The sequence below is a fragment of the Periplaneta americana genome, chromosome 2 (assembly GCF_040183065.1).
Source record: "Periplaneta americana isolate PAMFEO1 chromosome 2, P.americana_PAMFEO1_priV1, whole genome shotgun sequence".
Lineage (NCBI taxonomy): Eukaryota > Metazoa > Arthropoda > Insecta > Blattodea > Blattidae > Periplaneta > Periplaneta americana.
In genome coordinates, this window is record NC_091118.1 from 218,343,670 (window position 1) to 218,369,889 (window position 26,220).

Below are 26,220 nucleotides of genomic sequence, written 5' to 3' on the forward strand. Positions count from 1 at the left end.
CATAATTACGGGTGGGACATTCTTGCTCTGTAGTTCAACTATCGTGTATGACAGCCATTCCATAATTACGGGTGGGACATTCTTGCTCTGTAGTTCCACAATCGTGTATGACAGCCATTTCATAATTACGGGTGGGACATTCTTGCTCTGTAGTTCAACAATAGTGTATGACAGCCATTCCATAATTACGTGTGGGACATTCTTGCTCTGTAGTTCAACTATCGTGTATGACAGCCATTCCATAATTACGGGTGGGACATTCTTGCTCTGTAGTTCAACAATAGTGTATGACAGCCATTCCATAATTACGGGTGGGACATTCTTGCTCTGTAGTTCAACAATAGTGTATGACAGCCATTCCATAATTACGGGTGGGACATTCTTGCTCTGTAGTTCAACAATAGTGTATGGCAGCCATTTCATAATTACGGGTGGGACATTCTTGCTCTGTAGTTCAACAATAGTGTATGACAGCCATTCCATAATTACGGGTGGGACATTCTTGCTCTGTAGTTCAACTATCGTGTATGACAGCCATTCCATAATTACGGGTGGGACATTTTTGCTCTGTTATTCAACAATCGTGTATGACAGCCATTCCATAATTACGGGTGGGACATTCTTGCTCTGCAGTTCAACAATCGTGTATGACAGCTATTCCATAATTACGGGTGGGACATTCTTGCTCTGTAGTTCAACTATCGTGTATGACAGCCATTCCATAATTACGGGTGGGACATTTTTGCTCTGTTGTTTAACTTCAAATTGTTACATTATCTAAGTAATGCAATGAAACCTTTCATATTTGAATTTTGCAAATGAAGCGTATTACTCTACAAAATGCATGTTGTTGAAACTTTTTAAATTTTATTAATGTATTTGAAATAATATTTCTAGAATTTGTTATGGGTGGGACAAAAATTGGAACAGCATTTTTGTTGTGAATATTAAAGCAAATTTTTTTGTTCTTCTGTTATTGTCAGAATTTTAATATCGATATTAATGAAGAAATGGAGATTTAAAAAATGATAAATTATTTTTCCAAGATCCTTAAAATATAAATATTCACCTAGAAAAATAATTAAATAAAGTTGCTGGCAATATTACAGGTGGGACAAAAAAAAGGCAAAATTTCATTTATTTTCCTTTTGCATTTCAACAAAACTTACTTGCAACTCTTTAAATAATAAATGACCCCTGTTATAGAACTTCAGGTGTTGACAATATTTTTTTAACACATCAACTGAAGTTTCAATATCAACATTCTCTTCCGGCCAAACCTAGTATTTCCCACTCCTTTGTAGGTATCTCACTTCAACTTGTGAGGTTTCTTTCTTTACTTCTGTAAGTGCAAGTCTGCCACACTTAAATTTTTGGCATTGAAGACATTTTTCAAATGCAGCATTTTCTGTATAGCTGGTCTCTCTATTACTGCTCTTCTTTTAGAGGGACTTTCGACAAGAATTTATTTTTCCTTACTAATTGAATTTGCTGTGCTATAGCTGCCTTTTCTCGGCGAACAATTGTTGGTTTTGTCACTTTATTTTAGGTTTTCATTTTTCAGCTTCTGTGTGTATTTTCCTTTACGCTCAGTCTCATGTAAGCGATTAAGTTTCACTTGCAGCACACTGTTTCCTTATATCGTTTCTCTCTCTCTCTCTCTCCTTGGCAAGATGATTGTAGGATTCTGGATTGTTCTTAAGTCGCTCACAAAATTACCGAATTCTTTCTTTAAGCCAGGGTTAGGCACCGGGAGTGAATCCAAAGTCTAAACGGGGATGCTTAATATTCATCCATCATAGTATCAACGCTGCATGATGTTCGGCGGAAAAGGAAAGGTTGAAGAGAAGTCATATCGCTCCCTGTGAGAGAGTAGAATTCGCTCTTGGTGCCCAGCCCTACTTTAAGCCATTATTTGCTTACATTATCTGCAATAGGGGTTAATTTATTTTAGAATGTCAAATAATTTTAAAGCTTAAGTGGAAAAAACGTTTTAATAGATTTTTTTTGTATGTGAATAAAAAATGAAGCATCATTCAGTAACAGAGGTCAGTAATTACTTCTTCACAATTATGTTCAAAGATTTAATACAAAATATTTCAGCTATATATTTAGAAAATAATTATTATTCAATAATTTTATTCCTTTTTTTTTTAGTAGGTTATTTTACGATGCTTTATCAACTTCTCAGGTTATTTAGCATCTGAATGAGATGAAGGTGATAATGCTGGTGAAATGAGTCCGGGGTCCAGCACCGAAAGTTACCCAGCATTTGCTCATATGGAGTTGAGGAAAAACCCCGGAAAAAACCTCAACCAGGTAACTTGTCCCTACCAGGAATCGAATCTGGGCCACCTGGTTTCGCGGCCAGACGCGCTAACCGTTACTTCAGAGGTGTGGACAATTTTATTTCTATGATTACTAACAATATTCATTGCACCTATCACTAGCTTATATAAACTTCAATGTTTAAGTACAGGGTGTTTTGCTTGTAAGTATAATAAAAGAGGCCAGATGGCTATAACTTCTGAACTAATACGAATTTATTGATGAAATCAATTGTTACAAAGAGTGAAAACTGGGAATTGTTTCACCAAATGTCCCGTAAATCTCAACATTCCTTCCATTAGTGGCAAGGGAAATGTCCAACCGGTATTCTACCTCGAGTCATGTGTTATGAAGCATCTGTGATGTGACACTGTTGACAGCAGTATAAATTCTTTGCTTTAAGTCTGCCAAATCATGTAATGGTGTCCTGTAGACCTGGTCCTTAACAAATTCTCAAAGCAAAAAAACAGGTGGTTAGGTGGTTGGAATGTGTACCTGCTTTGGATAACAAACTTCCCATTTCTCTGAACTGCCCATCCCATCTCATTATTGATACATACATCGGAACAGCTTACCTCGCTCTAAGGTTGTACCAATGACAAAACAGGCACTGCACACAAATCACAGATTTTTGTTCTGCTAATGATAGCACACAAAAGACTTTCTGTTGTGGTGTCCACATTGCAACTAACTCTTCCCCAAGATGCAAAATATGATAAGCTTTATCAAATGAAATTATCTAAGCATGCGCGTGATGCGTAACTCCTCTAACAACAATAATGAATTAAAACTTTCAGACCTCCTCTTTAAAATGGTACCAACCTTTTCCCATTTGAACGCGTATTTTTGTCGTTATAACTATTTTATTATACTTGTAAGTGGAACATGGTGTACATTAACATATTACTCACATAAAAGGAGTGAGTAATGAATAAACTGTCCCACTCGTAATGCATATTTAAAATATCATTTCGTATAACACAAAGCCTTGAATTATATGGCTAAGTGGTCAGACTTACTTACACAAACTTTCAAACACATTAACACAATGAAGGAGAAAATTGTTTCTTTTGCATTACGAATGGGACAATTTGCAACTCAAACAGTGGCGGTTCCTCGGGGGAGGGAAGGGAGGAACGTCCTCCTCACATTTTTCTTCTTCTGAAAGTAAATACCAAATAAAATATGTGCCTTAAAATTCGAGGAAGATTCAATAATTTTTAAGTTCACAGCTATAAGTAAACCTTGGTTGATCGAATTTTAAACGACACGTGCCCATGTGCTGTAGAAAACTGTGAGAAGAATGAGAGATTGTTTGTGTGGAGGAAAGCCAATCCTTTCCTCCTTTACTGGAGTTAACACACATAGACAAAAGCACACTAGCGGCCAGAGAAAGAAGCAGAGTTTTAAAGCAAGTAAATGAACGGCGAGGGAGGAGATCCTCCTCTGAATCAGCGCATGGGCGGGAAATAGAAACCGACTGGTCGTGCAGCAAGCTCGCTACAGCTGCTATCTAACGATGCTGCATTCAACCAGGCTAACACATCTTGGAGGAGGCACAATTAAAATAGTTTTAGCGCAAAGTTATAAGACAGCATATAAACTTTTTTAAAATTATAAATGAAAATATATTTCATGTTGAATCTTTCGTACACTACTTTTAACACTTGAATATAAATAATTGATTAAATGGCGATCTTACTCGTGTTAATTATGTAAGCATGTGCGGCTTACAGCTGTTTCGGTGCTACTTGACACCATCCTCAGAGTCTTCTGTGTCTCGGCGTCATCTCAACTTCGCTGATTCTCAACCAAAAATATATTATTCATTGCACTTTATATGTATAGGGTATTATTCATGATTTGAAACTTTCGAGGATATTTGAAAGTTAAAGACAGGTTTGTATAAAACAAAGAGGAAGTAGTTCTACGTTAGTATCGTAGATCATTTTGGCCAATGAAATTCACTTCCATTCATTGTCTACTAGATAGGACAACATCCAAGTTGTGAGTTTTGTACAAATATATTTGAAATTGAAAGTACTCCAAACTACATTATTTTTAACAATAAAAAAATTAATCGGCCAATGGCAGCTTTGAAAAATAATGGTAGTATGACTTTACAAGAAGTGACATTCTTCAAAAGCATGTGATACGGAACATGTAAAATGTATGCGTGGCAACACAGACCATGTGGGTGGGTGCAGTGTTCTCGCTTTCCTAACAGGTTATTTACCATTCCCACTTCCGTAAAATGGTTCTGATTACGTGTTAGTAGCTGGTCTCTTCCAACATGTGTGATGCTGTAGTGTACGCGAAAATGCTGCAAGGTTGTGAATTTCCTTGTAACGGTTAATTTGTGCAATTATTCAACAATGAATGGAAGTGAAAACATTTTTTTTTTTCGTGGCGCTACAGCCCGTGAAGGGCCTAGACCGACCAGCCTGCTGCTGGCCTCACGCCCACATGTCGAAGCAGAGGTGGACGATCATCCAACCAGAATGGAGGTATCGTGTGGTTAGCACGATGATCCCCCCAGCCGTTATAGCTGGCATTCGCAACCGGATTTCGCTACCTATTGTAGCTCCCCAAGTGCATCACGATGCTGGGTGGGCACTGGTCCCACACACTGGCCGAAATTTCACGAGAAAATTTCTTCCCCCATGAGAACTCGAACCAGCGCGCATTCCGTAATGCGAGTCCTAGCGGGATGCCTTAGACCACGACGCCATGGCGCGGGACGAAAACATATTACATTTTGGACAATTATTTAGGAAACTCAGTTTACAAGAACAGATTATTGCTATACAAAAGGGAAGCCAACCCGAACACTATCTGGTCTTACATGTATGCATGTAGGCTAATTTGTAGTATGTTTCATTCAAGAAGGTGTCATTTTGTGCAGTTAACCTCTTTCCTCCTCTTAAGAAATGTGCGGGAGCCGTCACTGAACTCAAACAATTAAGTTAATAAACATTATAACATATCTTTGCAAGACAACTCAACCAAAATGCGGCTGAAGATGTGTAATTCCTTACACAACATGGAGACAGCTGATTTCTATGAACCACATAGTAACTTACACATTTGGTGTTGAAAACATGTGATAATTTTAGAAGAAATTAGTTATATGACATTGATACAAACTAATTAAATTTATACATCAAACAAAATGTTGAAGTGCTGAAGCCTCAAAATTCGATTAATATAAATTACGAGCTTTAATTTGACTACTAATACATAGGGTTTTCCTAAACTACTTTTTATGTAAAAATTTTCTTTTTTGTGGAATAGCCGATCAGCTTTGAGTACATCTTAATACTAGTTAAGAGTAGGGTGATCCACGAAGATTGTGCAGTACTCTAGGATGTGATTTCCGGCATCACATAAACATGTCATATTTTTTAAATGCAGTGAGTTACGCCCTCCTGAATGTAAACATAAACGTGAATATTATGAAGGTTTAAGCATTTAAATTATTTACAACAATGGCACTGGGTGTGTTATAAATTCATTAAAGAACATTCACGTTATTACTTACCTCAAAATCTATATTAAAGCCAGTTTTCAAGGACCCTACCTTCTGCAGCAATACACGTAGCCGCCTGAGTGTGAACTGCGCGCGCCGCATTTCCTAACTTCTGTTGTTCAAATGCTAGGTAGATATGTTGCACCGGTGTTGAGTCATCTCTAACCGTGACTATGATGTCAGTCACGAGATTTTGTGTCGCTGCTATCAGCTGTACTGTAACACATACAGCTCCAGACGTTCAGAGAGAGAGATTCACAAGAATGCGTGTTACAGAAGAAAGAAACGTGATTTTATCCGAAACTATTCAAAATCGGGCACATGTATATATGAACTTTTTTCATCAGAACGGTATCAGAAATCACATCCTAGAGTACTGCACAATCTTCGTGAATCAGCCTGTATTTTGTTCATTTGGAGTGTTACACAGTTAAAATGCCAACAGATTTAAAGTCATCATCTGTAAACTTGTAATCTTACGTTAAGTAGGGCTATAAAAGATCTTTTATAGGCCCAAGTATGAAAATTTGATACAATATAGGCCTAGATATTCTTTACATTATTTTGCACCTTTTTATAAAATTTTAGTCCATATTTCACTTCATACTTTGAAGATGTTTTGTTCATATGTAATTGGTACATATTTAGCCACTTGTATTATATATAAATCCTAAGTAACCTTGACAATTATGTACCGGTATGGAGGCTGCGCTTGTATTTTCATTTACAGTTACCACATTGTGTATGAGACTTCTTATCCTGACCGAAGTTCTTACCACACGCCACAGAAAGAACTAATCAACACATGATGAATCATTCCACTAACCAACTAGATTTTGCACAAACTTTCCACGTTGTAAGTCCGACTAGCTCACGTCTAAGTTAATTTGTGATTGGCAATGACAATGTAGGCCTACTTCCTTTCTTCATGGAAACTTGTGTGTTCAGCCTTACTTTCCAGAATCCATAGTCAATGCTCTGTGGTTGTTACCTACATCATAATATAACCAACTACTAAAGTGAATCCTCAATAGTATTTTCGTACGTGGTAGGGCCTAAGGCTAGAACCCCTGATCACATAGGCTATATAATAGACTGGCCATCTCCATGTTAAAAACATAACCACCAGGATCGCCACCGTCGATTGGAAACGACCGCTAGATGGAAGTATGATTGCTCCATGCAATTAAAACGAGAGTTATAACGTGACTTCTTATGCAGTAGCTAGATGGCAGCATAGTTGAATTGATAAAAGTTGTTGCCGTCAAAGCCTATAAGGCTGAGCAATCTGTTATATACGTGATCTGGGCTAGACCGTTCCACCAGAAACTGGTCCAACACTACAATGGGCTATGCAGAATGTGGCGTACCCTCGATTTATGACTTGTGCTGGGCAAGTCCATGATCCAGGTAACACAAGAGGGTTTTCACCGGGATCTCCTGTCTCCCCCTTTGGCATCCCAAAAAATGGATAAATTGTATTTCATAACGTGTAATTATGCCTACGTAAATTCCTATTACATTTACATTTCAATATTGAACTAGATATTAACTGGTAGGTAAGTCGATTGTTTTTTAAAGGCGTGGGCTATTGTTCATGTAGAACTAACCACTTTTCTAAAAACTTTATTGCTACCTTTTAACGTATCAAATGTAGGCCTACGTTTTCTTCCAAATCTGGCTATAATAAATTAATGAATGCAGCCTACAAAATTCAAGAGTAAATGCACAAAAAGAACAAATATATTTGCATATTTACCCGCGAAAAGTATGACAACGCCATTATCGAGCGTTAAGATTTCTTTGTCCTAAAATGTTGTCAAAAGTGGCAATATTTAAAATTCACGCTCATATGAACTGATGTCGGCAATGAAAAAAAATACAAAGAATACACAATGAGTTCGTGAAGTGAATCACCGAGTGAAAATGCAACTACTCACCTAATTGTTATGTCTACGCCCTTGTCACACATAAGGCAATAGTTAAATATACACAGAAAATATCTCAATTACATTTGTGCTTTCATGTATTTACAGTATGTTATGCTTCACAGATGTAATAAATAAAAAAAAAAAAAAAAATGTAAAAATGTTTATGCGCGGCCAATTTGGTCGACGCCCAAGTTTACATTACCAGAAGTCCAGCGTCCTGCTTAACCATTGCATCTTCGTGTCTTCAATGTTGTATGTACTAAAACTGGACAGTTCTGAAATTTTGTATAGTTATCCGAATACCGCATACGATGTACAATTCCTTCTTTGCCGTTTAATTTTAACCAAACCCCATTTCGGAACTGTTTAACACTATGTGCTCCCACAACTGTTCCAACTAGTATATATAAGGTCTTTGGTTAAGATTCCAGCAGCGTTTATCCTATTATAAACACATCGCACTTCTGGCAGGCTCACCAACGGTCATAGACAAACGGTTGATGTTTCGTTTCTCAGTCGTTTCTATACACTTCCTGACATCTACTAATGGAAACCTGTAACTAATATATCTCTATACAAGGTCGCTAGATGTCACTAGCGGTTACTTGCTCGCTCGACCATCAGACAGTATTCTGGACGCCACGAATGGCGGAAACTCCAAATTGTGTTTCAAAATATCTATTTGTCTATGGTGTAGATCACCTGTGAATCGGTATTTCTATTTGTGTGGATTTTACTGTCTAGTTTATAGGGTGTTTGTAGTTGGAGAGGCTTCCTAAAGCTTAATAATTGATAATTTTGTTGGTGTTTCAGTTTCAAAAACTTGTATTATTACTATTTAATACGAGAAAAATTCGTACCGGCACCGGGAATCGAAACCAGAACCCCTCAGCTCTGCGCGCTGAGCGCTCTTTCCAACTGAGCTATGCCGGGACACGATCCACGGCGCCGGCCGAACCCCTCTCGTAATGCTTTTACGGCCTTACTACCTGCATTTGAGACGATACAAGTCATATATGCGGGAACGCATATTTAAAAGACTTTGTGGCCATATTCAACATCAGTTCGTGACAACTGCTATGTGACTTGTAAATACCCAACTTATACACACAAATTCTTCTTCTTCTTCATCATCGTCATCGATGTGCAAGTATTGGCCTCACTGGCCCGTTACCATCTCTAGCCATCTCCTCCTCCTCCTCCTCCTCCTCCTCCTCTTCATCCTCCTATTATTATTATTACAATATGAATAATGAAATCAGCATTGCAATCCAATGTTGTAGCTTTGTATTTCTATACTGCTTGCCACCACCAAATGAGAATTTTTTTAACATTTATTATAGTGCTCGTGTTTCTAACAGCTCGCTTGAGCATATCTTTAAGATAGATAAGTGGTAAAATGCAGCAATGTCACAATTACTGTTATATGATCAACAAGCAGCATTCCAAACAAATGACACTGAGAGAAAACATTACCAGGAGTAGATTAAGAATATTAAGTTGTAATTACACTTAATTTCTTAGAGTTAAAATTATAATCAGTGAATAATTATATTGCGCTATTCACACTGAGATATCTACAACACAGTCTTTTGGCGCACAAATAAGTCACTCACAGTTCAGCTACAACAAAGACAATTTAGTATGATATTTTCATTTGGACATTGCTCCCTTAGATTGAATAAAAAATGAAATTTGAAAAATTACCACATTTAGAATGTTAGGTCTTCAAGTTATGAATTGTTGGTATTCTTGTAAACCAATTCAAAACAGTTTCAAAAGAGTAACAGACATACGTGATTTAAATTATATATATATTGCTATGAAACATATTTCCAGATTACCAGGAAACAATTGGCATTCATACAGTCCTCTCTGTAGATTAAAAACTCAAAAAAGTTTCATATCCATGGTTCAAGAATTAAAACAGAAAATCAATGTCCCGAATTTAAAAGAAAACTTACAAATTAAATCAAACCCTTTAACGCTATTAAATATAGAGTATAATCTAAATTTAACAGAAGAAATACTGAAATCAGAAGTAAACACTGAAATAATGAAACAATTGTCTTTAGAGACAATTAATATTAGGTACCGTCCACAAAATTGGCTTCATCTATGCACCGATGGATCCTTGATCTCCAGGGAACAAGGTGCAGGTGCAGGTGTTACGTGCTGTCTCTTCACACTTTATAGATCTCTTGGATATGGAACAACAAGTTTTGATGGAGAAATCACTGCAATAAGTGAAAGTCTCAGGAATCTTCTCTGGCACATCAATAAATTTAAAAATGCAGTTATATTGTCAGACACCAAAGCAGCTATTCTATCAATAGTCTCTAGACACACACCTTCATCTCAAATAGCAGAAATAAATAAAATACTCTCTCAACTAATAACACTCAATAAAAGAATTGTATTCCAATGGATACCATCCCATTGTGGAATCCTGGGAAACGAGAATGCGGATGCTTTAGCAAAGAAGGGCAGCACTGTTACTTACAGACCTGTTACTAAATCTACGTATTCCTCTATGAAAAGCTTTATTAAATCTACATACTTAGACTTCAACAAACAAAATTTGATAACACAATCTCAAGGGAAAAAATAGAACTCTCTGCATCATAATCCACAGTTGATTCCCGATTTACCACACAAATCATCTGTAGCTGCATTTAGATTGGCAACAGGCCATGACTGTTTGGCCAAGCATCTGCATAGAATTGGAATATATCAGTCTCCTAACTGTCCCTTGTGCAACTCAAATCAAGAAATGGATTCAGAACATCTCAAAATCTGTGCGTCAGTGGCTAACCATGACAATATCTTTGAAAAATATTGGAGTGCAAGAGGTCAAATGCCTTTATTGTCAAATGCCTGGCATTAGAAAACAACAACAACAACAATTTTTAATTAGCTTAATTCTGCAGTGAACCTGGAATTCCGACTCTAAGCCTGTGTTTTTTAATCATGCAAATATACATATCAACACTTATATTGCAAGCCTATGTAGTTCCCTTGCTCTCCTGAACAATTTACTTCAATGGACTTGGGATGTTTGTCAATTCAGATCTTCATATGTATATATAGGCAGAACCCAGGAGAAATTTTGGTCCCTCTGTCTGCGAAAGTTCAACATACCCTCTTCTACCCTCTACACTAAACATTTGAAATTAAGTTTATTAGAATTCAGAGCTAATTTAGACATAATTCGTTACACTGCTTACAAAACGAAAATAAATACTTTGAAGATATTCATATAACTAAGTTATGGTATATGAATTTACTGTATATTGTACTTACGAAGTGCTATACCAAGATCACTGTAATCATTACTGGCCGAGGGGGTGTTGATGTCACCGTTATTGTCAGAATTAGAACTACTATCTTCACTTCCCAGGCTGATAATGAGATTTCACTATAAGCATAAGCACTTCGCCTGAGTTAACAGAGAGGTGCAAGCATGTGGCGCCACCTTGTAACAGCAGGCAGAGCCACACTGTAAAGTACGCAGTTAAGAACACATCGTGAAACTAAACATAAGCAGTTTTAAGTAAACGGGTACACCATAGTAGAAGAAATTGTACTGTACAATTCTGAAATCTGGGAGGTTAATGAAAGACAATGCAAAAATTTGCAAGTACTAGAAATGGATGTATTAAAAAGAAGTTGCAGTGTGTAGGCTACAGCAAATTTCCAATACAATTATGAAAGGAAAAATAATCTTTGCATGTTCCCTACTTCGGTACAGTATCAATCCTTCACGAGACTGGAAATGAAGATCCTCCCCACTTATCCAGAATAATCTCATTTATTTTCGTGATGATTTTAAGGACTTGGCTTAGATTAAAAATCTCTCTGAATATTAATGACAAAGAAAAGCCTATTGACCTAACTAGACAATTTCTTAAAAATTAAGTATAAAGAAAACAATTTGCCTGACTTGGATATGTGCACAAATGGAGTTCCTATTCAACTTCAACTAATAAGTCCCTGAAAGTTCGTGACTACATATTTATGAGAGACTGGGCCATGAAGACCAAATATCACTCAAGAATGAACATAATAAAAAAAAAAGAGAGTGGCAATTTTTTTTATTTAGCATCCAGATTTTAAAAACTTAGTTCCCAGAAACAGAGCCATAAATCACACAAACATGTTAAATCTTTTGTAATGATTTCTACATTAAATTTTATGTCTAATATTTGTCACCAACACAAGTTAAAATTTTTCAATCTTTTCAGTAATCCTTTATACATTTCATTTTATTGTTGGCAATAAGAACAGCGCAGTTGTGAATGGTGTTATTCATCTGTTAAAATCCTTAAGGGAGAGGGCCCACTTTTTTATGGAGCTGAAAAGAGTTTGGAAGGGAAAAGTTTGAGAATTGCTGACTTAACATCACAAAAGGATTAAAACATGGTGTTCAATGGAATGGGAGACATTTTAAAAACAAAAACATAAAATAAGTCACGAACACTCCCTGGCTCTCTCACAGTCACTTTTTTATGGAATATATATATATAGTAAATACCGTACTTCATTGCCATCGCGTGTTTATAGACAAGCTAACTTCACTGCATAATCGTCACATGGATATTTCCATTTATCATGATCAGAAATTTTAAAAGTAATGTGCAACACGAAGTACCTTTATGCTGAAGGCCGAATGTGCGAGAAACAGTAATGGCCGCTAACGAAAGTGAATGGAGTGGGGATGCAAGATGTTAGCACCAAGCCAAGCCATAACGACAGCTAATAAATACTATACTATACTATAATATAACCATAAATGCCTTCAGTTCAGTACTATCTTATTATTGGTTGTTGTTTATTAGTGCACAAATACTTTTTTTAGGCCTAGACCAATCATCTTTCCACAGACTGGTCCAGCAGTGAACCACATGTACCAATACATGTAATTAAACAATACTGTTTACCCAGAGACCAATACTGTGAATGTTTTAGTCGATAAAAAAAGGGTTTTTAATTCAATAACAACACAGTATCTTTTTTAAGGTATTATTCACGTTAAGGTTCCAAAGTCCCACACTAATGCCGGTTCCCTTTCCTTCCCCTGCTACAAATCACGCAACTTGGCCCTGCTTTCTTGCACACACCCCCGTTATATGGAAGCTGATCACTGAAAGTTGACGCGACCAAACATTACCATTTTAATTTATTCTTCACATAAAGGTCGCACCAGCAAATAGAGATTATAAAGAATGGACACTGAGCGAAATTTCCTGTGTTTTGTTTCTCTGTGCGCCAGCGGTTAGTTCCACTTTCAAGCGCTAGAGGTTAGTGTAATCGAGCATATGCTACGATAATAATTGAGAACAGAGTTAAGAAACAGAATCCAAACATCGCCTACCTTATTGCATAACCCAGTAACGCTTTGCTTCAAATAAATTCAAGTTAACGGCTTTTCCTTATTTCTCAGTGACAAACTAGTTGTAATAATAATATTTTATATTTCAGATATAATAAATTATATTATAAAATAATATAATGTATTATAAAATTAAGTATCGAATTCGTTTAATATTTATATATAATATAATAGAGGTATATGGTTTTACTTCTCGTAAGAGTTTTGTTTTTCCATTTTCAGCGCTATCACATCATTACATATTTCAATTGTTGTTGGGGTCAACGTCTCAACTCTCATTACAAAGGAACTCTAGAGTCTAGACATTACAGTTAATGACAAATTTATTATTTTATGGATCCAGTTTATTTTATTTGAGTACATAATGTACCTAGATGTATTAATTATATGTGTTATATTTCCGCTGTGTCGACTGCTAACTGGTGTGATGTCAGTGCCAACTCTAGGGAGAAAGCAGAATCTCGCGCTTTAGCTGGCTTGAAGGTCACTGAAATCAATCCAGCTACATCAAAGGTACCGATGCAGAGTGTCCATTCTTTATAATCCCTATTCGCTGGTCACACTGTATATTTTTACTCGAATAGAAGGACATTACAAATGGGACGATTATGGGATGAAAAATAGTAGTTAACTTTTTTGTATATATTATGTCTTTCGCAAATATTACTGCAAATGAAGATTGTAAGTATGAAGTAAGGTTTACTTGTAATTCATATGAATTTCGATAGTGGACATAATATGCTAGTAAACATGAACAAATTTCACAATCGAAAAGGATCTATTCCTAGCACACTCTAATAGTGCTTTTCCCCATGACGATAATGAAGCCATCATCTTGAAGATCTTTCAGTGCATCTTCAAACATTTCGCGGGTCACCATCTGAAAGAGAGAGAAAAAATATTGAACTTCATGCCATGTTTTGGAACACACTTTGTTACTATTAGCATATAAATCAGTTACAACAGTATTTAGATTTAAATATTTGGTTGTCCTTTATCCACTCTTCTGATTCAATCCATTAAATAGAATCCACACTTCAAAAACAGTGACAATAACTTCATAATTTATAATGAGTATTCAACCATAACACTACATTATCACTGTTTCCCAATCCCAAACAAGGACTTGCTTGTTCCATTTTCCAGAGAAGTTCTTTAGCCCTAAAAAGCACTAATATGTTGAGTCCCTGTCTGGATTAAAGTGAAGCGACAATGTAGGTAGGCTGACAGACTGGGATCTCTGTTCTGTTTGTCTCACATATATTACCCGATTAATGCATGCACACACATATTCTCCCCCTTCCTCCTCGAACAGTAAGTTAGTTTTCAAGCTTCAAAGTGAAATACGAAACAATTTCAAAATTACAAGTACGTAATTTGTAAATAAAAGGTGTCCTATCTGCAGTTTCTGTTTGTTTGTCAGTGAACATTATCAGAATGTGTTACAGTATGGATGTGAAAAGGTGGTCACCAATCCCAAAGAAGTTTTCATCGATAATGAACAATCACATGACACACCTTACTACCACTTATCCAAATGTCTTAACCTCTCAATGTATTTTAGCGATACTGTATCAACTACTAGGTAATTTATCATCAGTGGTATTGATGATAGTGAGATGAGGCCGAGGATTCATCATACATTATCTGACATTTGTCTCACGGTTGGGAAAACCTCGAAAAAAACCCAAGTGGAAATCGAACCCACGCCCGAGCGCAACTTTGGATCGGAGGGTAAGTACGCCGGTGCTCTCAATGAGAACAAAGAATAATGTGAGGTGATGAGTAAAATATGCTCATGCACTTTGCCACTGTCAAAATGCACACTATGGCGGCAGCAGCAAGCCTTGCGATTCATATTAACAGACGTACAGAGGATACAGTGCTATGGAGTCCACACCCAATAATCACAGCTTAAGCAGAATACAACCGCATCTCTGATTAGGTTGCTGAGTCACTCACCAGCTGAGAGCTCTCTTTGAACTCTGCAAATGTCTTCTGGTAGCTTAATGTGGCGACTTTCTCCTTGCTGCTTATCAGCTTCCTAAGCGCTTGCATCAGCTCAGCACGGCGCTTCCTAGCTGCACTGCTGAGCCCCGTGGTCAGAATACCCACGTCGATCTTGCCAGAGAGTGGGTCAGTGGCGGACTGCTTCAGAGCTTCACGATGGAGCCTGCACAGACAGCACACTGCATACCAAGATCCTGAGTTACAATAATCAACAGAGGAGCAACTGATAGCGCTAATGTGAGTGCGTACCTCCATGCCTCTTCCACATCGACAACTTGGACCACACTGGAAAACCTGAGCTTGGCATGAGCCTCTGACAGTCGAATTAGGGACTCCAGCTGGCGGGGGTACGCAGTGATCTGGCCACGACCACTGCCAACTTTACGCATGTCGACATATGCCTGAATCAGACGCTGTGATGCCAGCTCGCTCAATTTGGGATGGATGTGCTCCCGTGCATATGCAATGTAGTCCCTCAGGATGCTCATGTCCTGAAGAAAAGATAGAACTGTAATGTGCCTGTCACATGTAAACTACACAACTTTGTGATATGTATTCACATCATGTGACAATTTTGTATGAGTCTAAAAACTTTAGAATGCAATGATGCCATAAGAATACCAAACAGCTATCCTTCAAATAGCAAAAGATATTCATGAAATACTACAAAACTACTAAAATGGTGTCACTTACTTACTTACAAATGGCTTTTAAGGAACCCGCAGGTTCATTGCTGCCCTCACATAAGCCCGCCATTGGTCCCTATCCTGTGCAAGATTAATCCATTCTCTATCATCATATCCCACTCCCTCAAATCCATTTTAATATTATCCTCCCACCTGCATCTCGGCCTCCCTAAAGGTCTTTTTCCCGCCGTCTCCCAACTAACACTCTATATGCATTTCTGGGTTCGCCCATGCATGCTACGTGCCCTGCCCATCTCAAACGTCTGGATTTAATGTTCCTAATTATGTCAGGTGAAGAATACAATGCGTGCAGTTCTGTGTTGTGTAACTTTCTCCATTCTCCTGTAACTTCATCCCTCTTAGTCCCAAATATTTTCCTAAGAACTTTATTCTCAAACACCCTTAATCTCTGTTCCTCTCTCAAAGTCAGAGTCCAGGTTTCACAACCATACAGAACAACCGGTAATATAACTGTTTTATAAATTATAATTTTCAGATTTTTTGACAGCAGACTAGATGACAAAATCTTCTCAACCGAATAATAACAGGCATATCCCATATTTATTCTGCGTTTAATTTCCTCCCGATTGTCATTTATATTTGTTATTTTTGCTCCAAGATATTTAAATTTTTCCACCTCTTCGAAAGATAAATCTCCAATTTTTATGTTTCCATTTCCTACAATATTCTGGTCACGAGACATAATCATATACTTTGTCTTTTAGGGATTTATTTCCAAACCTATCGCTTTACTTGCTTCAAGTAAAATTTCCATGTTTTCCTTAATCGTGAATTTTCTCCTAACATATTCACATCATCCGCATAGACAAAAAGCTGATGTAACTCATTCAATTTCAAACCCTGTCTGTTATCCTGAACTTTCCTAATGGCATATTCTAGAGCAAAGTTAAAAAGTAAAGGTGATAGAGCATCTCCTTGCTTTAGCCCACAGTGAATTGGAAAAAAATCAGATAAAAACTGGCCTATACAGACTCTGCTGTAAGTTTCACTTAGACACATTTTAATTAATCGAACTAGTTTCTTGGGAATACCAAATTCAATAAGATTATATAAAACTTCTCTCTTAACCGAGTCATATGCCCTTTTGAAATCTATGAATAACTGATGTACTGTACCCTTATACTCCCATTTTTCTCCAATATATGTCAAATACAAAAAATCTGACCAATATTCGATCTATTATGCCTAAAACCGCACTGATGATCCCCCAATAATTTCATCTATGTACAGACTTAATCTTCTCAAAAGAATGTTGAACAAAATTTTGTATGACGTCAACAAAAGTGATATTCCTCGAAAGTTACCACAGTTAGTCCTGTTTCCCTTCTTAAAAATAGGTATAACTATAGACTCCTTCCATTGTTCTGGTAAAATTTCCTTTTCCCAAATAGCAAGTACAAGTCTATAAATTTCGCTAGATAATGCACTTCCACCCTCTTGTATTAATTCTGCTGGAATTTGATCGATACCTGGAGACTTGTACCTTTTCAGATTTTCTATCGCAACTTCGATTTCACAAAGCGTGGGTTCGGGTATAAATGGCTCAGCAGTTTGTATTTCAATTTCGTCCCAATCATTTCTATTTGGCCTATGTACATTTAGTAGTTGCCCAAAATAGTTCTTCCATCTGTTCAGGATTGAATGAGAGTCTGCAAGCAAGTCACCATTCTCATCCTTGATCACGTTTACCCTTGCCTGATATCTGTTCTTAAATTCCTTTATATCCTTATATAAATCTCGAATGTTTCTATTCTTACTATTTGTTTCAAACTCATTCAGTTTTTTCTTCAAGTAACCTCTCTTTTTATTCCTAAGTGTACAACTTATTTCCCGTCTTTCACTGAAATAATTATCTCCATTCTCCTCAACTGGATCCTGTAAGAATTTCAATTTTGCCTCTTTCTTTCTTTCTTTCTTTTTACTATCATGCAACAATCTTCATCAAACCACGGTTTCTTTTTCTTAGTTTCATAATAACCTATGCTCTGCTCAGCTGCAATTTTGATACTATCTCTGATATTTTCCCACATGCTATTAACATCTAACTCTTCAACTTCGTCGGAACTTGCTAATACGGCAAACCTATTTGAACTTTCGACCTGATAATGTTGCTTAGTTTCCTCGTCCTTTAATTTCGGAAGTTTGAATCTTCTAATATTAACTTGTTGCTCTACTCGCTTGGCTACTGATAGCTGTCTTTCTCCTAATTCTCCAATTACCAAATAATGGTCAGAATTACAGTCTGCCCCCCTGAATGTTCGAATGTCTACTATACTAGTATGTCTTCGTTTATCTATCAAGATGTGATCTATTTCATTGTGTGTCAATCCATCTGGAGAAGTCCAAGTATATTTATGTATCCTTATGGGGGAATGTTGTACTTTTGACAATTAAATTTTTTGATGTGGCAAAGTTGACTAATCTAACTCCATTGTGATTACTAGTTACGTGTAGGCTCTCTTTTCCAATAGTTGGTCTAAAAATATCCTCCCATCCTACTTTAGTGTTGAAATTCCCCAATAAAATTTTCATGTCATATCTAGATAACAGATCAAAAGTATGTTCCAATTCCTCATAGAAACTTTCCTTTATATAGTTGTCTTTCTCTTCTGTAGGGGCGTGAGCATTTATAACTATGATATCGCACCATCTACCCTTAAGTACTAAATTTATGATACCTGTCACTGATAAATTCGACCTTTTTTACTGCTGATTTTATTCTTTTATGGTGTCACAACTTGCAAAACTGAATTAAAAAAATCACGGACACAACTCTCTTGTTCCAATTTTTCTCACCAGAGTTTATATAATGTAGCAATTCTAATTCTATTAGCATCCGAGGCTTATTTTATGAAATACAATATTTGAAACACAGACATTACCCACAGCACAAAACCACGTGGGTTCAACAGCAGGGCCAATTGAGGTGCTTTTTATTAAAGGATTACATGCACTATTCGTAAAAGTCCTTTAGTATGTAGCTAATTTAACTTGTAATGAATTTCATTCTAATTTTTTTAACAATGTACGAGTACAAACTTGCAACAATATAGGCTACCAATAGCAAATAATGATGTACAGTATTACCTACATTAAATCATGACTGTAATGAAAAATGGAAGAAAATTAAGACAATGATACATGAAGCAGCAGAAAATGTTGTTTAAAAGAAAACCCAACTGAAGCAAAGATAAAAACCATCAACAGGTTTTATGACAGACAGCATCTCTCACTCTAATTTATTGAATAAAGTGAAATTTCATGGATTAAATGATAAGGAATTAAGTTTAATTAAATCATAAAGGTTTTCATCTGTATCTTATAACATTTAATATCGGAATATGTATGGTAAGACTTTCCTGTGTTAAATTTCAATGTACCTCGTTTACATGTTTCAAAGTCTTCCCATACATATTCCGAAGTGATACAGTGTTAAAAGTTGTGTAATCAAGACGCACAAACATTTAATATATTTTCCCAGTACTTACCTGTACTCTACGGTGTATCTCAGAGCTCTAGCTTGAACCGATCTTATTCATCATACACATGGATGACGTATCTTTTGCATTAAATTCCAGCCATATTATTCTGTATTTATATCCAGATGATTTGGCAGTAAATGTAATCGGGGACTGCTTACAGTCAATTGATACTGAACTGAATCACATTAATGCGGTAATTAATTACCAATGTGCAGCAAATCATTCATCCTTAAATTTCGCCAAAACTGAGGACAATCATTTGCTTAAATTCGAACAATTACTGTATAGTGGTAATGTCAAACTTCTGGGTATATACTTTGAGTCAAACTTGAAATGGAAAATATACTGCATATAGATTTTATTTACAAAAAGATATCAAAAGAGATTTTCTGATAAGAAAGCTTAAATATAAAGTTAATCTACAGGTGTTGAAAGTTCTATATTTCGCTTACATTCACCATTACAATAACATACAAAATTCTTGTTTAGAGCGACGACCCAAATGAAACAATTTTAGAACTACAGGAAGGACCATAAGATTGATGTGCAATACTGAAACTGAAACTCATTGTAAACCTTTATTTAGGAAATTAAACATTTTGACAGTTGTGCCACTATATATTACCGGTATGTAGGAAAAATTTTTATTACGGTTTGTTTTCACTAAATAATGATACTTAAGATTACAACACGAGAAACAAAAATTTCTGTAGAAATACTTGAACTAAAAAACAGCCTTCAAGAAATTGGGTTCTATTCAATGTACTATCTACTCACGTCAGAAATCTAGAAACCAACAGTTTCAAATTAGCTATCAGACACTTATTAATAATTAATAATATTGTTTTATTGTATTAAGGAGTACTTTAGAAATGAAGTTTTTTTCTAGAATGAAGCTTATGTTGTAACACAAACCAACGTTAATAAACTAATTTAACCCAATGCTATTTTTTTTGCTCCTAGTACAGAACAATAACGAACACAGTCCACCTAGGGTTTTTTTAATTTATTTTGCTGAAATGCTAATTACTGAAGAAAAAAATTGTAGAAACTTGTTAAAAAAAAAAGGTTTATTTTCATAAAAAGACTCGTTTAAAACAGTTCAATAATAAACAAATATAGGGTCCGTAAACTTTAAAAATTCTCTCCTGAAAAGTCTGGTGTTTGTGACTCTGATCGTTCTTTCTCTGCACTCTTCATATTAGAAATTAAACAAATAAATCTAAACTATAAAAGCTGTGATCCAATAAAAATATTTTAAAGAAACTTTAAAACTGCTAAAATTATTACGGAGCTTAAATGTATTTGGTAATTTGTATTAGGGATTTACACTCAATATTAAAAAGCTATCATGTCTTAGTCAATCTACAATTGGGAGTTACTAAATCTGTGCACATCTGACACTGTCATATAACTAGGCTTCTTACGTACGTGTTCTATTGCTGCTTAACTATTAAACTAATGTGCTGGGATTCAATGCAAATTACTGCTTTTTTAATGAATTTTATTACCATCCATCCTATGTGCTGGGATCAACAGTAAATTATTATTTTTAATTACTATGCAGCTTTAGTACTGGAAAACATTGTAAGTTACTGTTCTTTTTATTACCATCCAGCTTATGTACTTGTGATCCAGTGTAAATCAGTGTTTTTATTACCATCCCTCTTGTGTGCTAGGTTCCATTGTCAATTACTGTTTTATCCTTGTTTCTATAGTCAGTAGATATTTTCTCTTTGACGAAAAGCAAATACTGTAGTTGTTTACAGCTAGGCCCTCTGATTGGTGACAAGTTACATGCATCACTGAATGTCTGATTTACAACTTACCATCAATTCACCCTCCTCTTCATCACGATGCTGGAAGTACAGAGACACAAGATGTCGGGCCAGTCGTCTATCATACAGTTCATTCTGAGGATCCAGCATGAGAAAAATGAGATCAAACCTGAAACAGAGAGACACTTGTGAGGCTGTGCACACCAGAGGTTCTGATTCAATCCCACAATACACTACTTCAGTTTAATTGCAATTAAGCATCAAACAGATTACTACCAATACTGCTACATCCAACAAATTACTATCTTTTATAACATGATGTTCCCTATTATAAACTACACTCACCGTGACATAAGTGTATGAGGCAGCATGATGTTCCCTATTATAAACTACACCCACCGTGACATAAGTGTATGAGGCAGCATGATGTTCCCTATTATAAACTACACCCACCGTGACATAAGTGTATGAGGCAGCATGATGTTCCCTATTATAAACTACACTCACCGTGACATAAGTGTATGAGGCAGCATGTTGTTCCCTATTATAAACTACACCCACCGTGACATAAGTGTATGAGGCAGCATGATGTTCCCTATTATAAACTACACTCACCGTGACATAAGTGTATGAGGCAGCATGATGTTCCCTATTATAAACTACACTCACCGTGACATAAGTGTATGAGGCAGCATGATGTTCCCTATTATAAACTACACTCACCGTGACATAAGTGTATGAGGCAGCATGATGTTCCCTATTATAAACTACACCCACCGTGACATAAGTGTATGAGGCAGCATGTTGTTCCCTATTATAAACTACACCCACCGTGACATAAGTGTATGAGGCAGCATGTTGTTCCCTATTATAAACTACACCCACCGTGACATAAGTGTATGAGGCAGCATGATGTTCCCTATTATAAACTACACTCACCGTGACATAAGTGTATGAGGCAGCATGATGTTCCCTATTATAAACTACACCCACCGTGACATAAGTGTATGAGGCAGCATGATGTTCCCTATTATAAACTACACCCACCGTGACATAAGTGTATGAGGCAGCATGTTGTTCCCTATTATAAACTACACCCACCGTGACATAAGTGTATGAGGCAGCATGTTGTTCCCTATTATAAACTACACTCACCGTGACATAAGTGTATGAGGCAGCATGTTGTTCCCTATTATAAACTACACTCACCGTGACATAAGTGTATGAGGCAGCATGATGTTCCCTATTATAAACTACACCCACCGTGACATAAGTGTATGAGGCAGCATGATGTTCCCTATTATAAACTACACTCACCGTGACATAAGTGTATGAGGCAGCATGTTGTTCCCTATTATAAACTACACCCACCGTGACATAAGTGTATGAGGCAGCATGATGTTCCCTATTATAAACTACACTCACCGTGACATAAGTGTATGAGGCAGCATGATGTTCCCTATTATAAACTACACTCACCGTGACATAAGTGTATGAGGCAGCATGATGTTCCCTATTATAAACTACACTCACCGTGACATAAGTGTATGAGGCAGCATGATGTTCCCTATTATAAACTACACTCACCGTGACATAAGTGTATGAGGCAGCATGATGTTCCCTATTATAAACTACACTCACCGTGACATAAGTGTATGAGGCAGCATGATGTTCCCTATTATAAACTACACTCACCGTGACATAAGTGTATGAGGCAGCATGATGTTCCCTATTATAAACTACACCCACCGTGACATAAGTGTATGAGGCAGCATGATGTTCCCTATTATAAACTACACCCACCGTGACATAAGTGTATGAGGCAGCATGTTGTTCCCTATTATAAACTACACCCACCGTGACATAAGTGTATGAGGCAGCATGTTGTTCCCTATTATAAACTACACTCACCGTGACATAAGTGTATGAGGCAGCATGTTGTTCCCTATTATAAACTACACTCACCGTGACATAAGTGTATGAGGCAGCATGATGTTCCCTATTATAAACTACACCCACCGTGACATAAGTGTATGAGGCAGCATGATGTTCCCTATTATAAACTACACTCACCGTGACATAAGTGTATGAGGCAGCATGTTGTTCCCTATTATAAACTACACCCACCGTGACATAAGTGTATGAGGCAGCATGATGTTCCCTATTATAAACTACACTCACCGTGACATAAGTGTATGAGGCAGCATGATGTTCCCTATTATAAACTACACTCACCGTGACATAAGTGTATGAGGCAGCATGATGTTCCCTATTATAAACTACACTCACCGTGACATAAGTGTATGAGGCAGCATGATGTTCCCTATTATAAACTACACTCACCGTGACATAAGTGTATGAGGCAGCATGTTGTTCCCTATTATAAACTACACCCACCGTGACATAAGTGTATGAGGCAGCATGATGTTCCCTATTATAAACTACACCCACCGTGACATAAGTGTATGAGGCAGCATGTTGTTCCCTATTATAAACTACACCCACCGTGACATAAGTGTATGAGGCAGCATGATGTTCCCTATTATAAACTACACCCACCGTGACATAAGTGTATGAGGCAGCATGTTGTTCCCTATTATAAACTACACCCACCGTGACATAAGTGTATGAGGCAGCATGATGTTCCCTATTATAAACTACACCCACCGTGACATAAGTGTATGAGGCAGCATGATGTTCCCTATTATAAACTACACTCACCGTGACATAAGTGTATGAGGCAGCATGTTGTTCCCTATTATAAACTACACTCACCGTGACATAAGTGTATGAGGCAGCATGTTGTTCCCTATTATAAACTACACCCACCGTGACATAAGTGTATGAGGCAGCATGATGTTCCCTATTATAAACTACACCCACCGTGACATAAGTGTATGAGGCAGCATGATGTTCCCTATTATAAACTACACTCACCGTGACATAAGTGTATGAGGCAGCATGTTGTTCCCTATTATAAACTACACCCACCGTGACATAAGTGTATGAGGCAGCATGTTGTTCCCTATTATAAACTACACTCACCGTGACATAAGTGTATGAGGCAGCATGTTGTTCCCTATTATAAACTACACCCACCGTGACATAAGTGTATGAGGCAGCATGATGTTCCCTATTATAAACTACACCCACCGTGACATAAGTGTATGAGGCAGCATGATGTTCCCTATTATAAACTACACTCACCGTGACATAAGTGTATGAGGCAGCATGTTGTTCCCTATTATAAACTACACCCACCGTGACATAAGTGTATGAGGCAGCATGATGTTCCCTATTATAAACTACACCCACCGTGACATAAGTGTATGAGGCAGCATGTTGTTCCCTATTATAAACTACACCCACCGTGACATAAGTGTATGAGGCAGCATGATGTTCCCTATTATAAACTACACCCACCGTGACATAAGTGTATGAGGCAGCATGTTGTTCCCTATTATAAACTACACCCACCGTGACATAAGTGTATGAGGCAGCATGATGTTCCCTATTATAAACTACACTCACCGTGACATAAGTGTATGAGGCAGCATGATGTCCCCTATTATAAACTACACCCACCGTGACATAAGTGTATGAGGCAGCATGATGTTCCCTATTATAAACTACACTCACCGTGACATAAGTGTATGAGGCAGCATGATGTCCCCTATTATAAACTACACTCACCGTGACATAAGTGTATGAGGCAGCATGATGTCCCCTATTATAAACTACACTCACCGTGACATAAGTGTATGAGGCAGCATGATGTTCCCTATTATAAACTACACTCACCGTGACATAAGTGTATGAGGCAGCATGATGTTCCCTATTATAAACTACACTCACCGTGACATAAGTGTATGAGGCAGCATGATGTCCCCTATTATAAACTACACCCACCGTGACATAAGTGTATGAGGCAGCATGATGTTCCCTATTATAAACTACACTCACCGTGACATAAGTGTATGAGGCAGCATGATGTCCCCTATTATAAACTACACTCACCGTGACATAAGTGTATGAGGCAGCATGATGTCCCCTATTATAAACTACACTCACCGTGACATAAGTGTATGAGGCAGCATGATGTTCCCTATTATAAACTACACCCACCGTGACATAAGTGTATGAGGCAGCATGATGTTCCCTATTATAAACTACACTCACCGTGACATAAGTGTATGAGGCAGCATGATGTCCCCTATTATAAACTACACCCACCGTGACATAAGTGTATGAGGCAGCATGATGTTCCCTATTATAAACTACACTCACCGTGACATAAGTGTATGAGGCAGCATGATGTCCCCTATTATAAACTACACTCACCGTGACATAAGTGTATGAGGCAGCATGATGTCCCCTATTATAAACTACACTCACCGTGACATAAGTGTATGAGGCAGCATGATGTCCCCTATTATAAACTACACTCACCGTGACATAAGTGTATGAGGCAGCATGTTGTTCCCTATTATAAACTACACCCACCGTGACATAAGTGTATGAGGCAGCATGATGTCCCCTATTATAAACTACACTCACCGTGACATAAGTGTATGAGGCAGCATGATGTCCCCTATTATAAACTACACTCACCGTGACATAAGTGTATGAGGCAGCATGTTGTTCCCTATTATAAACTACACCCACCGTGACATAAGTGTATGAGGCAGCATGATGTTCCCTATTATAAACTACACTCACCGTGACATAAGTGTATGAGGCAGCATGATGTCCCCTATTATAAACTACACCCACCGTGACATAAGTGTATGAGGCAGCATGATGTTCCCTATTATAAACTACACTCACCGTGACATAAGTGTATGAGGCAGCATGATGTCCCCTATTATAAACTACACTCACCGTGACATAAGTGTATGAGGCAGCATGATGTCCCCTATTATAAACTACACTCACCGTGACATAAGTGTATGAGGCAGCATGATGTCCCCTATTATAAACTACACCCACCGTGACATAAGTGTATGAGGCAGCATGATGTTCCCTATTATAAACTACACTCACCGTGACATAAGTGTATGAGG

General features: G+C 37.2%; 2 protein-coding genes across 6 annotated transcripts in view; both read right to left on the reverse strand.

The window, feature by feature from the left end:
- Mcr (macroglobulin complement-related) overlaps positions 1 to 8,219 on the reverse strand; it is a 133,037-nt gene extending 124,818 nt beyond the window's left edge. For both annotated transcript variants that reach the window (XM_069819585.1, XM_069819584.1), the window contains exon 1: positions 7,991 to 8,219. In XM_069819585.1, the coding sequence (XP_069675686.1) occupies positions 7,991 to 8,022 (32 nt within the window). In that variant the 5' untranslated portion in view covers positions 8,023 to 8,219. The remainder of the gene's footprint in view (positions 1 to 7,990) is intronic.
- Positions 8,220 to 12,192: 3,973 nt separating this feature from the next.
- dpa (disc proliferation abnormal) overlaps positions 12,193 to 26,220 on the reverse strand; it is a 63,793-nt gene continuing 49,765 nt past the window's right edge. For all 4 annotated transcript variants that reach the window (XM_069819591.1, XM_069819588.1, XM_069819587.1 and 1 more), the window contains exons 13-16: positions 21,209 to 21,326; positions 15,440 to 15,681; positions 15,143 to 15,353; positions 12,193 to 14,060 (exon numbers count right to left, since the gene is read on the reverse strand). In XM_069819591.1, the coding sequence (XP_069675692.1) occupies positions 13,965 to 14,060; positions 15,143 to 15,353; positions 15,440 to 15,681; positions 21,209 to 21,326 (667 nt within the window). In that variant the 3' untranslated portion in view covers positions 12,193 to 13,964. The remainder of the gene's footprint in view (positions 14,061 to 15,142; positions 15,354 to 15,439; positions 15,682 to 21,208; positions 21,327 to 26,220) is intronic.